The 15,619-nt window shown below is 37.8% G+C and overlaps 1 protein-coding gene across 2 annotated transcripts in view; it reads left to right on the top strand.

The window, feature by feature from the left end:
* ptprn2 (protein tyrosine phosphatase receptor type N2) overlaps positions 1-15,619 on the top strand; it is a 271,389-nt gene that overhangs the window by 251,544 nt on the left and 4,226 nt on the right. For both annotated transcript variants that reach the window (XM_067438653.1, XM_067438662.1), the window contains exons 15-21: positions 294-441; positions 730-803; positions 4,550-4,627; positions 8,044-8,163; positions 8,321-8,487; positions 11,541-11,594; positions 13,487-13,551. In XM_067438653.1, coding sequence (XP_067294754.1) covers positions 294-441; positions 730-803; positions 4,550-4,627; positions 8,044-8,163; positions 8,321-8,487; positions 11,541-11,594; positions 13,487-13,551 — 706 coding nt within the window. The remainder of the gene's footprint in view (positions 1-293; positions 442-729; positions 804-4,549; positions 4,628-8,043; positions 8,164-8,320; positions 8,488-11,540; positions 11,595-13,486; positions 13,552-15,619) is intronic.

Raw genomic sequence — 15,619 nt, 5'->3', positions numbered from 1 at the left:
TGGATTTAGGGGAGGGAAGGAGACTTAATTCAAAAAAACGTTTACACGGGAAGGCAAATGGGACATGAAACACATAAGCACCAGAAATATGGTTCATTCTTTTGTTTGCGTTGTATAAACAACAAATGTAATGCTGAATTGAACTGAAATCCTCCGATTCATACATGCGTCATGCTTTTATATGTTGACTTGGCTGGAATGCGTATTATTTCCCATTGAGTTATGCATATTACAGGAAATATTCACCATATCATCGTAAGGACCCTATGTCTTTCTCTCGTGTGTCTGTGCAGTCGTATATGGAGGATCACCTGCAGAATAAGGATCGTTTGGATAAGGAGTGGGAGGCTCTCTGTAGTTACCAGGCTGAGCCAGCAGCATGTGCGGTGGGTCAGGAGGAACAGAATGTCCAGCGAAACCGCCCACACGGCGTCCTTGTGTGTGAGTGCTTCGCAAATTTTATCAGCCTCGAGTGAATTTGTATTTGTTTTCTTGTGCACTATGCCGTAGAACAGCAGCACAGCCTGTCACAGGCTATTGCATTCTGTTTTGATCAATTAAGAAAGTCAAGGGCCTCTTCTAATCATACTTTTTTTGTCGTTTTGCTTATAAAAACAAGCGCATTCTTTACTAAAGAATTAAGCACCTGGTTAAGTGTGTTATATGTTATAAAGATGTTGATGCTCTAGTCGTCACATCACCACCTGTCTGTCTCTCTGAATACTGCAGATGATCACTCCAGAGTCATCCTGAAGACGGAGAATAACCAATCCAGATCCGATTACATCAATGCAAGTCCCATTGTAAGTAGCCATTTTCATTTATTTTTGACATATTTTACACATCATGTCCATTAATGGAAGTAAAACCTGTTTTACAGGTAGTTTGTGTGACTTAAACACATGCTCTTTTAGCAACAAAGTATTATTGTCCATTCGTGCCAATTGGTTGGACTATGCCAGATCCAACTTTCCTTTGAGGGTTGCCATTATATTTTATTTATTTGCTCATAGATATTTTCCCCCATTCTTCTCCTTGTCTCTCCTCTGTCAATCAACAGTTCTTAAATATGCTCTTTTATGTATATGTAGAAGCGCAGACACACAGAGACTGAGAAAACACAAAGGGAAAAAAATACTCACTACTCCAGTAGGTTTAAATAGTCAGTAATTCATTTCTAGAACAAAACAAAAAAACACATGGCAGGCATTATGAGTCAAAAGGACCTGTCTATCATTGTGAGCCTTTTTGTGTGCATAATATAATACGCCGACCACATGAATGCTCTAAAACCAAATACTGTGATTTTTTTCGTCATCATCACAGACACAATCATTTTTGTTTTGGCCTCTTAATCAGTACATACACATAATGTTAATCTGTATAATACGTGTGCAGCAACATCACACTGAGAAAGTCAAACGGAGTCATTTTTACATGCTGTTATTTTTGGACTCCAACTTGTCAAAAGAAGAAACAAAAGGCACAAGCAAGTCAGCCCTCCCTCCCCGAGGGTTTCGCACTGCAGTCGGGGTTGGGTGCACTGATCCGCTGGTGCGGAGACAAATGCATGGAGGCGCGGTAATTAAAGCGCAGCAGGGATTTGGCAATGTGCGTTTCAAAAACTGTGATAATTATGTCTGTCAATGTTTGTAGCTTCTTTCTCATTAGCCGCAAGAAAGAAAAAGGCCTCAAAGTAAATCATTCGTGATATTTTTTCACAACATCCTCACACCAACATCCTCTGCTCCGGTTTTGGTGACTTTTTGGGTTTGAGTTATGCTCTGGCACTCCAGTTCTCTCTTTCAAATCAATCTTGACTCCTAATATTTTTGATTTATCAAGGAAATGTATCCTGCAAACACTTTTCTATAATATTATCTTATGCTCAAACTTCCACTTAACTGATATTTTCCCCGTATAGAGCATAACAAGATGCTGAATTTACTGATAAAGTGATTTACAAAAAATCTAAGATCTTTTAAAGTAATTAGACTTTAAGAGCATGATCATCTCTCTGAGTGTGAAATGACAAATCGACTATAATAACACCCTTTATAGAGAGCGGGTAGTCAAAAATCAGTTTCATATAGAAACTGCCGGCATTAGCCAGCTTGTGTATATATAATTGTTCTACCCTTAAATTGCTCTTGCCAACAATTAAGGTTGTGCAAAGCAATTATATCCATTTTCTGCCATGCTAATGGGTGTGCGTGTCATTCACTGTAACCATGGGGTTTGAATCTGTCTCTCTCATGCAGTGGTGTTTGATCTTTTTGTGAAGCTATAGAGAAATTAGTGCAGAAGTACTGAACCATGCAATTACTTTAGCAAAAGTTTTGAAAGGCTTTGTGATCGGCTTTTGTGTTTTAAAGACATACGTACTCCCAAACGCACTCACAAAGACAGACATACGTGCTATCAAGCACACACTCGCACAGTGGCTGTAGCATTTGATCAGTGTGGAGAAATTCTCATCAAATCAGAGCATTTTGGACATCAAATTGGCCTTTTTAAATTATATAAGCTTGAAACTTCAAGGTCACACACACATACACATTAAAAGCAGCAGCAACTCTGGAAGTGTTTGGAGCTTGTGTGCTACAGGCTCGTCCACTCTCTAACCCTTCCTTCATTTAATAAGCTCAGGTCTGACACCCCTAACAAGACTGCATACCTTAGCTCCTTACAGCAAACACGCTTTTGTTGCAGCTCAAAATGGGCACATTCCAACCTGATAACAGCTTTCCCTTCTTTTTGTAAAGAGACATTTCAGGTCAGGAGGATGTTCTCCTGTAATGCATCCAGACAATAATATATTTCTCTAATATAAGTGTGGACAGGATGTGTTGCAGTCAGTTATTTGATGATAGTGGGATGTGTGTTCTATTAATGGTCAGAGTGGAAGACCGGATGCTATACTTAATACATATTGTGAATTGCGGTCATCGCAGCTTGTCGACATGGATTATTAAAAAAGAATTGATCAATAGCATGCCCCATTCTGACCATCCTCCTGTAATGCATTAACAAGGTTTACCCCAGAATATTTGTGCTCTTTGGTGAGTTTGTGTTGGTGCTGTATTGGAAGTGTTTTTGTTTTTTTGTGGGGTTTTTTTTGTAATACTAATGTTAAAAATATAATTTTTAAATAATATTAAATATTAAAGTCATGTGAACAGAATCAAATATTAATGTGCTTCATGTTGTAACCTTTAAATGGAGAGGTTTTATCAAAACTATGACTGAATCTGTGAATCTAAATACATGCACTGTAAAAAAAAAATTTTTTTAAAAGTCTCCAATTGAAAAATTTCTAGTGACTGATCACATATACATTTTTTTGTTGGCTAAATTGAATTTCTGTGAATTGATGCAATTTAATTCACATAAATTCAATTTGGCCAACTAAAAATTTAAGATCAGTCATTAGAAAATTTTCAACCGAAGACCTAAATTCTTTTTACTGTGTGAGATTTCACAGTCAAAACTATATTTAAGAGATGTGTAAAACCACTTTGAACAGTGAACACGTTTTGGTTTGTGTCATTGAAGAGGTACTTGGGTCTTGGGAAAAAGGACGAGAATCACTGGCATAATTCGACAGTTTGCAAACCTATTAGATTAAACAAGTTAAAAGAGGTGAATTGTCCCTTTGCTGCAGTTTGAAATCTCCTTTTGCTTGTTATGGGTTTGCTGCTGATGAGCTGAAGTGCTGGAAAGGATTTTGCCTGTCATTATTTAATTGTGGCTAGTGCATTATGAATGTCATATTCATATCAAGTTTTTTTTCTTTTTTTTCTCCATCATTAGCCTTTTTTTCCATTGGGACAGCTTTCACTCAGACAGACACACAATTACACGCAGACACCCTCCTCCAGCCACTGAGCCTCTCATCAATAAATGCGTTTGATTAGAGAGATGCCTTACTTTACTCCCAGAGCCGGCTTTAATCAGAGGTATTAAAGAATGCACATGCTCAGAGAGGACAGGCAGGCGAGAGAGAGGAAGAAGAGGTGACTGGAGATCATAGAACGATATAGAAATGGAAGAGAGAGTGGATGTGAAGTAGATAAAAATGAGAACGAGAAAGACAGGGAGAGAGGGGTCGGGAGAGGGGAGGTGGTCGTGAAAGAGACGACTCTGCTCTCATTAGTGACAGGCCTCTGTGCCTTCTCTTTATTTGATTTGCTTTTCCTTTTCCTTTTTTTCTCTCTCAAGCTTTTTAACTCCAAACAGAAATTGTGGACATTCTGTTTCTCTTGGCAGGAAGTTTGTTTACCCCTTCCAAAAAGATCGGAGGGGGCAGAAGAAATGTTCAGAAAGCAAATAAATAAGATAAATGAAACGGTGCAGTTTACATTGAGGATTCGTGTCAGAAGAGAGCTCCATCCTTTCAACTTGCACCTATCACTTATGTCTCTCTGTAGAATAGATATCCTTTGAATGTCTAGTAACAAACTACTAGGTGTATACTTTTCAATATTATTTGAAAATTATCAATCCATGGATATTCATTGAATATTTACTGTCTTTTTTTACCATTAAGATGGACCATGACCCCCGAAACCCAGCCTATATCAGCTCTCAAGGTCCTCTTCCCTCCACTGTGGCAGACTTCTGGCAGGTAAGATGTTATATCTTGTCCATATCTATTCCATGTGGATAAACACAAGTGCAAGAATTCAAATGTTGGTCTACTCTATTAAGTTAATGTTTCATGATTTAAAAACACTATTCCCTTACACCTTTTTACCATATTAGTCAGTTTAGGCAAACACATTAGCAAGAATTACTTTAGCTTTCATATCAGACTTAATATCTATCTGTAAAAACAAAAAACTCAAAATATAATGTGAAAGCATCTGTGCACCGTATGGACTCTTAAATAAAAAAAGGCCTTTTTTTTATATAATGATATGGTTAGAAAGGACACTTTCCACCTGTCCACAAAAAGCTACTTTATAAACATTACCTTATTTAAGGGGCTCAACAGTCCCATACGGTTTGGGATTCCTCACTGGTTGAAGTGTCAGTGCTGAAAATGTATATGAGAACCTGAGTTTTTCTTTGACGCATGCTTTAATTGAAAAAGTCACATTAGAATTGACAGTATGTGATATTAGAATTGACATTATTGACTGATTTTGAGAAACACCTTGATGCTTTTGGTTGGCATGTTTGTTTTTTTAACTCAAACATATTTCAACTGATCGTATAGCAGTAGCTTTGAATGTGTTTTCTTTTTGATTCCTCTTTGGAATCCGATTTGTTAAATAGAAACCTGAATCTACATTTGAATAAATTGACTCTGGTAATGTGTTGATGTCACTTGACCCTCTATAATCACAAAGCTGTTTACTAACAGATGTGGGTGTGCTCTAATTGATGTTATTGGTTGTTTGAATTTGTCATTTTGTCAATTACTGGCAGAAAATTAATGATCTAAATTGATTTAATTTCATACAGATTAATTATAGACAGTCAGGCCAGTCTGAATGAAAAAAAAAAACATTAAAAGTTCCATTTAAATTAAACTGAGTGCATTAATCCCTGTCAATTAATGTAGTGAAGTCATTGTCTCAGTGTTTCTTCTCATTAATGCCAAGGTGATTCATACCAAACAGAGCCAAGCTTTTAAAGGTTTGCAGTCTTAAGTTTTCTCCTTAAGAAAAGGGCACAAGTTAATACAAATATCTCATTATAGCATATACAGTTTTTTATTATTATGCATAGCTAGAGGTTGTAATTATCTAATTTTCCATTAAAAGAACAATAAAAACAATGTTAATTACTAATATGCATATATATAATATAAAATATAAAAATATAGTTTAACAAAAATGGTAATAGGTCATTTTAGTAATTCTTTGTAGCCATTAATTTCCACTGAACTCTTAAAGACAAACAGTGATGATCCATAATAGTGACCCCCTTTAGGTCCACATTACAACATGATGTTTGTCAAATTAATATCTGAATTGGAGATTTGTGCTGTCCACATGCCAAATGTCAGTTGTTTTACCTTTGCATAATGTTGTTAAAAGTTTCAAACTTGCTTCTCACTGTTTTCAGTTATCACTTTGTGCAATTTTTATTCAAAACTCTACCTAAGCACAGAGCTCTCAGTTCTGTTTACTGCAGAGGAGGTTTCAGAAACATGTTTGTTGGTTTTGTTTGACCTTTTCTGCATATTGCACTGCAAAGCTTAAACAATATTTGATCATCTGGTCTGGAACATTAGTACAAGCTCCTTCAATGACCTTCTAATACATTCTGCATTACAGAATCAAGCTTTGTGATCTTTGTTTATGAGTTTCTGCCAATCTCATGTTAACCTTCATATCTCCAAAAAGTATTTAGTTTCATCAGATTAATAAGACAAATATGCTGTACTGATTTTTTCCTAAAAACACCCAAGCTCTTAGAGGCATGCAGTGGGCGGAGCTAAAGAGTTTCGAGCACACACAGACACAATACATCATCCCTGGATATCTTTTGATCTACTATATGTTTGTGTCGTTTCATTATATGCGCTTAGCACATTGCCAATAAAACACAGACATTTGATGCAGTTTTATTTACTGCCTGCATTTCTGACTCATGACTGGGATCTGTTATTGCTGGGACTGCTCCATCTTTCAGTTTCAAACTTTCTTCACCGAAATGCTGGGAACAAACTAACACACTTGCACATCTCTGTTGCTGCTCCGGAAAAACAAACTGTGAACTGTTCCCTTAACGCGGAGTTCTGAACAAGGTTGTCTTTCCAAAAACACACTTCTTTAGTGACATTGCTGATTTATCAAAAAACAAAAATGATTTAAAAACAAAGTGACAGCGCTGCTGATGGCTTCTGAAACCTGAACGAAGCTCGTTGATGGGCGCTTTCTTGCTCTCGCTCTGGTTGATGTGCATACACACTCGTCCAGGAATTCTGCCCTTTATAGCGGCATACTCAAGAAAGAAAAAAACACTCCGAAACATATACGAATCCTTAAGCAGTGAATTTGGAACAGTCATATGTCAAACTAATTTCTTCACAATTTTGGCCAGGTTTAGCATGAGAATCTAACTCTTTAAAGTCAGAATGCATGAAATAGCATTAGCCATCTCTTTACATTATCTGCGTATTACAGTGAAAAAGCATTTCTTTATTAATTTAGGCCAATTGCTGTACCATAAATGATGGTAGGATGAAACGTGTGAAACAAAATTAAAACTATTAAATACTACATTCAGTGAAATCTGCTTTGTATTGCCATCATTCTCTCATCAGATAATCATGACTTTAAGACTTTGTTTTATTTTTCATCAATTCCATCTCCAGCGTTTTGTGAGATTAAAAATTATAACATATTCATAATGATAACTTTATATTGCTTTTTGAACCACTTTTTACATGGTGTAATGTCTCTACATTCTTCTGATAATGACTCTGTGGGGACGTGTGGCACATGAGTTTGATTATTTTATGAACAGGATCATTGTATTTTATTGCTCCCATAAAAGTCAGTGTTTTCCCTCATTTTCCTAATGGTCGCAATGGGCCTTTCCGTGATTGAAGGATACAGTAAAAGTGTGATTAGGGGAAATGGAGCAAGGTATACAAGGGAAAAGGGAGATTGGGAGATAAAGGGCAAAAGACTTTGGCTGGAAGACTGAGCCAAACCTCAATTACAGCGACGAGTGGGGTTGAGTTATTAAGACTAAAAACATAGTTCTGTCATGAAACTAGATGGCGCAAACTGCTTGCAATCACATCATTCTCTATAGGGAACAGCTGATTGGTTTATGCTGGATCAGTAGCCTGTGAGCTCACATGCTCAACCTTCAAATACTTGTTTAGCATTTGCCTTATCAGTGCAGCATGCTTAAAGAAATATGCAGATCTATTCAGCCAAGACCAAATATATCAACATTGTCACACCCACTGACATGGGTTTTCATGACAGAATTACATTTAAAGTAAGATGTATTTTTGGCTCTCCTTCCCTGTCTTTATTGTAACATTACGTTTGCATTTTCTGCTCTGTTGTGTAGATGGTTTGGGAGAGTGGCTGTGTGGTGATTGTCATGCTGACACCTCTTGCTGAAAACGGCATCAAACAGTGTAATCAGTATTGGCCTGATGAAGGGTCGGACCTCTACCACATATATGAGGTAAAAAAAAACATTTCAGGTTTTAATACCTTATTTCAGATTTTGAAACTTGACAGCCTCAAATGTATATAACATTACAGATGTCCTTATATTTGGACTAGTTTATGTTTAGTCTAGGCTGTTAGTGTAAAATCACCCTCTCCTTATCTTCTTGAAGGTAAATCTGGTCTCTGAGCATATCTGGTGTGATGATTTCCTGGTGCGCAGTTTCTACCTGAAGAACGTCCAGACTAATGAGACCCGCACAGTAACTCAGTTCCACTTCTTGTCCTGGATGGACCAGAATGTTCCTGAGTCTGCTAGAACCTTGCTGGACTTCCGCAGGTATGTGTTCAGCTACTTGATGGTGTTAATGCCAGAATATCTACCTACTGGTTTTGGATAATATACTTATGTTCCTGTTTTTGTTCAATGACTTTCTGCCTGTGTTTTAGAGTAAATACAGAATTTTTAAATCTGTAAATACAAACTAACTTTTTGCCACACATGCCAATGGCCTGTGACTTTTACCAGCCATGAATCAAGAGCAGTGAATGATTTTTCTTTGTCTTTTGTTGTTTTAAACACATACAGCAGCAGGAATATTAAGCTATCACTTTAAGAGCTAATGCATGGATCCAATATGATATACATGCGTTTTCTTTCTCAACTGTTTAGTTCACTTAAATCATAACTGACCATTTACCATTACTGACATAACTCCACTTACGAGGACACTTGACAAGACAGACATATTGACATCATTTAGTTTAAATGTCTCTTCAAGTGCGAGAAGATGTGAAAGAGAGCCTAATGCTGTATTCGCACGTTGTCTGAGATGTAGATTTCTGGGTGCACGCCTTTAGACGTTTAGACAGCGTGCGAGTGACGAATTGAGTTCCCTTTCGTGTTTTCTTGCGCTTGAATATTTAAATGGCAATGCTCAAACTTTCGTGTTCAGCTGTGTTCACGTTCATGTTCTCAAAACACTGCATTGTTAGAATTCATAAAAATTTTAGCAGCAACTGGTAATTGACCATGTTTGATACACTCGCCAACAGTGTTTTACTCACAGTGTTCATTTTAGGCCCTGCCTATGTGTGATCATAGTAGCAAAAGCATCGCAATCCCTCTACAGCACTGCCTTTTAAATCAAACACTCCAATTAAATGTGAAATGTTCAGCAATAAAACACTAGTGAAAGAAAAGCCAATGGCAGCATAAGACTCCCTCATTTTTCACCTGCTGTGAGCTTTCTGAAGAAATGCAATAGGCCTCTGGGGTAAAACCTTAAAGAACTTTAACAACCCTGGCATACAGTAGGTGAATGTATACCTGCAATACGTTGATCCATATTGTACTTCAAGTTTCATTGTTCATACTCAAGCAGAGTTAACAAAGAGTTCTACTACTTCACCATTGAATGTATTCAACGTTTACAGATACAGGGAGCAGATTTCAAATATCTCTCCAAATAGCTACTAAACAAATGTTTTGCTTTGGAAAAATGTCTTATTCTTTTAAAGATGCGGGTGAATTAAGAATTACCTATCACATGAGATTGAAATTTATGTGCTGCCATTTCTTAAGCATGAGATTTGGATTGCTGATTCTGTTTTTGGAATTAAAGGAAGAGTGTTGGATCATACACAAAGAGCATTTAGATCTGAAATGCTGACATTGGATCTTGTGCCGTAATAGATAAGATATTATATTAATAGGGTGTGTCTGATCCTCAATCAGCAGTCTTATTGATGATTACCGTACGACCCTTGGTTCTGAATTAGCACTCCTATTCTGAGACCCATCTTGAAAAGGGTTCTGAATATTCTTTTCACTTTAGGAAAATTCTACCAAAGTTTCAATGACGTCTTGATCATTAAGGCTTTGATGAGATGGGTTTTAACCCTGGTGCTTTTGCTTGACTTGCTCTGGTTTCTGAAGCCATTCTGAATATCTCCCCAGTCTCGGCTCATACACTGCCATGACTCACACAGAATCTGTCAAACACTCCTCACTCACCTCTTGTTTTTTTCGTTGGCCAGCTAATTAGCGGTTGCCAGTGTCATTTTTGTGATGTTGCAGCTAGTTATATGAGCCCAGTTGCATAGTCACAAAAGTGATCATTGGAAACTGTATCTCCTCTTCCAGGCCCTTGATTTTTCCTTGCCTCCCCACCTGCATCTCTCACTCACCAGATCTCCCTGTTTCTCGCACTCACCCACCTTTTCTCTCTGCCCCTCTATCTTACACAAAAACACACGCTGCTGTCCTAGTGCCCCTAAAGCATGACGGTCCCCTCTGCACTCTTTCAGATCTATGCCATCTCAAACAAAACTGCTCAAAGACTCACTTGTGTTACACATCTCTTGTGTAGGGAGCATCACACTTTATTTTATATTGTTTCGAGGTGCAAAGTTAATGAATGTATAGATATACAATTCAGTTCTTTTTTTTTAGAAATGTATTTTGCCCTACTTTTATTGAAACCCGATATGATTTTTTCCCACCTCATACATTAATTTGGATGGTTTATTGCAACAAATATTTCACATTTGTATTGGTAAAAGAAAGAAAAAAACTTTAGGCATCCTTGTGATGGTACTTTTTCCACAGAATGAAGAATTATTTTTCTTTAATAGTTAAGTCTTTGGTTTGACTCGAGCATGTCACATCAGCGTGGGTCAGATTGCTATTCTTACACTTTTGATTTCAACCATGTAAAATGTTGTAGCTCCTTTTAAAGTTAAAGTTAATCAATTCTGTGTTAGAAACTCTTTCCAAAGCCAATTTTTCTTCCATTTGGCTCTTGGCGAGTGTTTATTCCATTTCTGTGTTTCCATCCTGTGTTTTAAAATTGAAAGTCGTCTCTCATGTGCATTTAGATCTGACCTTAAAAACCTTTTTTAGCGTCTTTTGAGAAATCAACCTTGAAGTATACACAAAGCAGGGTTTTTTTCTCTCTCTTTTTGGATAGATAAACAATATGAGTTAACGCAGTATGTTTCTATGACAACAGCACCTATGTGCCTTAAAATCCTGCAAGGCTTTATGGTTTTACAGGCATGATAATTGTGCAAGGTTAATGTGTTTTGGATCGTGACACCTAACCATACACCGTTTCTTAATGGCTTGTCACAATGTGGAGAATTTAAAACCTCCCTTTTGTTTTAAATGTTTGTCATGGAACTTTTTTGCTTATAAATTATTTTGATATACTCATGTAAGAAAATCCTTTTTATTTTCTGGTTGAAAGTAACATGCTTATATTAAGCAATGTCATGTGTTTATATGTGCCCATATTCATTGCAATTTCTAAAATGGCAAATGAATATGTCCCTGTCTAATTTTGCACGTTTTAATGAAATATTAATGGCCTCTTTTTTCTGTCATTGCAGAAAGGTTAACAAGTGCTACCGGGGCAGATCTTGTCCGATAATTGTTCATTGCAGGCAAGTACCACAATAATCTAAAAATGCATTTATAAGCTAGTTGCACCAGTCTAAAAAAACGTGTGTGTGTGTGTGTGTGTGTGTGTGTGTGTGTGTGTGTGTGTGTGTGTGTGTGTGTGTGTGTGTGTGTGTGTGTGTGTGTGTGTGTGTGTGTGTGTGTGTGTGTGTGTGTGTGTGTGTGTGTGTGTGTGTGTGTGTCTGAATGCACACTGACTGATGGGGACCCGTGTCACGAATTGAAATTGATTGAATGATTGTGTGATGGGTACAATGATTGTATGATGGGTAGAGTTAAAGCTACACTGTGTGATATTTTCCTCCATCTAGCGGTGTAAAGATATATGACAATCCAGTGAATAATAGTTTCTGTTCCTCTCAATTCAGATTTCGTTTTAACTCCTACGGTGACCGATTTAGTCCAAGATTAACAAGGCTTCCAGTTCGACCTCGTCCATGAGTGCCATTGAGTGTTAAAACGCGGAAAGCGAAGCTTGAATTTACGGGTATGTCCCTCTTTGGCTAATTTACTTTTAAGATGGAGGGGCAACATGGCGACCGGCATTCAAACCCCTCACCTGTATGTATTTTCAATGGCATATTATAAACTTAAAATACTTAAAACTGAAAATACTTCATTACTTGAAAGAAGTAAATATACATTAATGAGCACATATATTTTTGAAAGAACTAAGTGTTTTTAGCTAAGAGTAAACTAAAAAAGTTACACAGTGTAGCTTTAATGTGAGGGGATAGAATATACAATTTGTAAGGTATGAGGTATCCATTACGCCTATGGAGAGGCCCCACAAAGATAGTGAACTAGGTGTGTGTGTGTGTGTGTGTGTGTGTGTGTGTGTGTGTGTGTGTGTGTGTGTGTGTGTGTGTGTGTGTGTGTGTGTGTGTGTGTGTGTGTGTGTGTGTGTGTGTGTGTGTGTGTGTGTGTGTGTGTGTGTGTGTGTGTGTGTGTGTGTGTGTGTGTGTGTTATTCTTAATGTTTAATTATTGCTTATTTGCCTTTCTATAAGATGCAAACATAAGAGCAGTAATCAGTCCAGTCTGAATCTGTAGTATCTCTCAGGCTCTGGTAGAAGTGATCCACGAAAGATAAACGAAGTTTTCAGTGAATGTTGTCTGTATGATTGATGGCAAAATACTGCCCTTTACCATCAGTGTGAACTAGAAGAATATGAAAGTGTGTGTAAACTAAAATATCAGTCAAATGATCTTTAACCTCAGGGGTTAATGGCCAACATGTTGTGTGTTTTGGGGAAGACATGCTTCACAGCTGTCATTCATATTTGAATAATTCATAATGATATCAGGGGAGAGGGATGACCACTTACTTCAGTGTGTTTTTGGTGTGTGTGCTTAAACCTGAGCAGCCTCAGAAAGTGGCATGCAAACACATTTATTCAGAAATACATACATAATATTGAGCTGCGCATCTTGAAAAGTAGCCTTGGTTTCAAATCAAAATTCAGTTTACCATCCAACTGCGTCTGAGTTTGGCTGGTTCTCACAATTTAGTAGATTGCGTAAAAGGAAAAAACAAGTTTAAATGCTTTTACAAGTCACTTCAAATTCCCACTGTGTTCAGACTCTCAAAAAAACGGTTCAGTTTTTGCTCTTAAAAGAGCTGTGTTGTGGTATTACAATTATTTATTTAATTATTTTTTGCAAATGCAGTTTAGTTCTGCAAAGAACAAGAAAACAAGACTTTGACAGAATTATTGTGAATGCTGAAGGATGATGCAACAGCCAACAATGCGGCTGAAACACAACAAAGAAACGAATGCTTTGTTTTCATTTTGGCAGGCACACACTATAATGCTCATTCAGACAGGTCTGCTCTTTTCTCAGAAGTGATAACGAGTTTCTGTCTTCATTTGCAGCGATGGCGGTGGAAGGAGTGGAACCTACATCCTGATTGACATGGTTCTAAATAAAATGACCAAAGGTAAGGAGGAGGTGCTGTCATAATACACAACGCTGAATGCAGTTAAGGTCTCGCTATGAATTAGGGGATGATTGCGGCCTTTAATTACCAATAATGCCAATAATCTCAAAAGGCTAATGTGTGTGAAAACGTGAAGGACTGAGAAAAGCGTAGACATTCCCCTCATAGGATTTTTGATGTCATACTGCATATCTCCTGCAAGCAACTGCGAAGGTTTCAGCTTCACATACTATGATTGACTTTTTCACATGCAAATATTAAACGTTCAGTGCTGCATAGAGTTTAACAAGTCATGTGAATCCAGCCACGGAGACAGGAGGTGCCTTCATAACCTGTCCGAATCATTTCGCCAGCTCCGGCACCATTCTTCCTGACCCCATCTGGTGAGGTCACCCATGCATTTGCTTCCCCCATCCTTCTCTATTCTGGTCACCGGTCCATCCCTACTCCTGACCCCACCATGGTCCGTAGCTTTTTCCATAATGGGGGATCAAAGGGCAGATGCAAGGGAGAGAGTCGCCACATTTGTGCCTCTTTCCCATGCTGTCAGGGGCCCGGAGCCTCGGTCCTCAGCGGCCCCCTCCGTCTTCCTTTTGTCTGCTCTCTGGGAAGCAGGAGGGGCTCGCAGGTTGCCCACTTTTCAGTGTTCACTTGTGTGATCAAAGCCCTAGAAAGTCCTGAACAACAGAAATCTCCCTCTTCCATTCCCCTTTTCTCTCTCCTGCTCTTCATGTCTTCCTTTTCTCTCTCTCTCTCGCTCGCTCCCTTTTTTCCTCAAACACCCCGTCGTATTTTTCATTCGCTTTTCTTCATCTCTAGGAATGAATTGTAAATTAGTGAAGAATGCTGTTTTAATTCCAAAGGCTTTTCTTGTTCGATGCCCCCTCCTTTGCTCGCTCTCTGTCTTTCCCCCTAAACTTCGGAATCTTGCACTTCTTAAGACATGAAAGTGTTGGAGCACTTTTGAGGCTGGAACCCCAGCTGCACTCGCTCCCTTTCAGAAGGCATCTATAAGGATTCCCGCTTTTCTCTTTCCTTCTCTCTCTCTCTCTCTCTCTCTCTCTCTCTCTCTCTCTCTCTCTCTCTCTCTCTCTCTCTCTCTCTCTCTCTCTCTCTCTCTCTCTCTATCAATCTGTGCAAAAGGGAGGGGGTAGTCTTTCGTTCTTTTTGAAGAATGAATGAATGAATGAGAAATAAGGCCTTGTTAGACCTCTCCTGCTCTCCTCTTATTTATGAGGAGAAACAACAATGGACCTGTAAAAAAAGTCATTCAAGTTAAAGGTGAAAGGGAGATTTCTCCTAATAAGCCTTTTCACTCTTCCAGCCATGTGAAAATGTTCATATTCACTTTACAGTTTTTGGTTCAATCAGTGGTAGTGTTGTAAATTTGTATGGAGAAGAGCAACAGCTCCACATGAGTGCAGGTTCAGGATCTGTGTTCTCATGAGCTCTGCTGGTATTAAAACACAGTCTCAGAATCTTCTAATCTACAGTCAGTGATTTATGTGTGTTGTACAAAAAAAAATGCTTTGCAGGTCTTGGCTAAATCTGCTGAATATAAACAAAGCATTAAAGACTAGAAACAGGAAATATTGTCAGGTGACCAAATAATCTAAATGAAATGGTTTTATTCAAATAAAAAAGTGTCATATGACTGCATCAATCTGACTAAACTCATTGCGTTTCTATGCATTTTTAGACGTGTGATAACCACTATCCACACCAGCAGACCATATTGTTCTGTTTATTCTAAGCACACTGCAGTTTTGTCATCTGCTACTTTAAATGGATTCTTATTGGCTGTCAATGTTTTTTATCATTCATCAGCTTGAAAAAAAAACAGGTAACACTTTTCAATAAGGTTCATTAGGTGACGTTAGTTAACTCCATTAGTAAACATGAACTAATGATGAACTGCACTTATAAAACATTTGTTTATATTTGTTAAGGTTAATTTCAACACATACTAATACTTTATTTAAATCTTGTAAACTTTAGTTAATGCACAGTGAACTAACATGAACAAACCATGAACAGCTGGATTTTGTATAAGTAACATTAACAAAGA

Source organism: Pseudorasbora parva, chromosome 1, assembly GCF_024679245.1.
Source record: "Pseudorasbora parva isolate DD20220531a chromosome 1, ASM2467924v1, whole genome shotgun sequence".
In the NCBI taxonomy this organism is placed as follows: Eukaryota; Metazoa; Chordata; class Actinopteri; order Cypriniformes; family Gobionidae; genus Pseudorasbora; species Pseudorasbora parva.
Note: the sequence above shows the minus strand (reverse complement) of the source record. Positions and strands in the feature narration are given on the sequence as shown.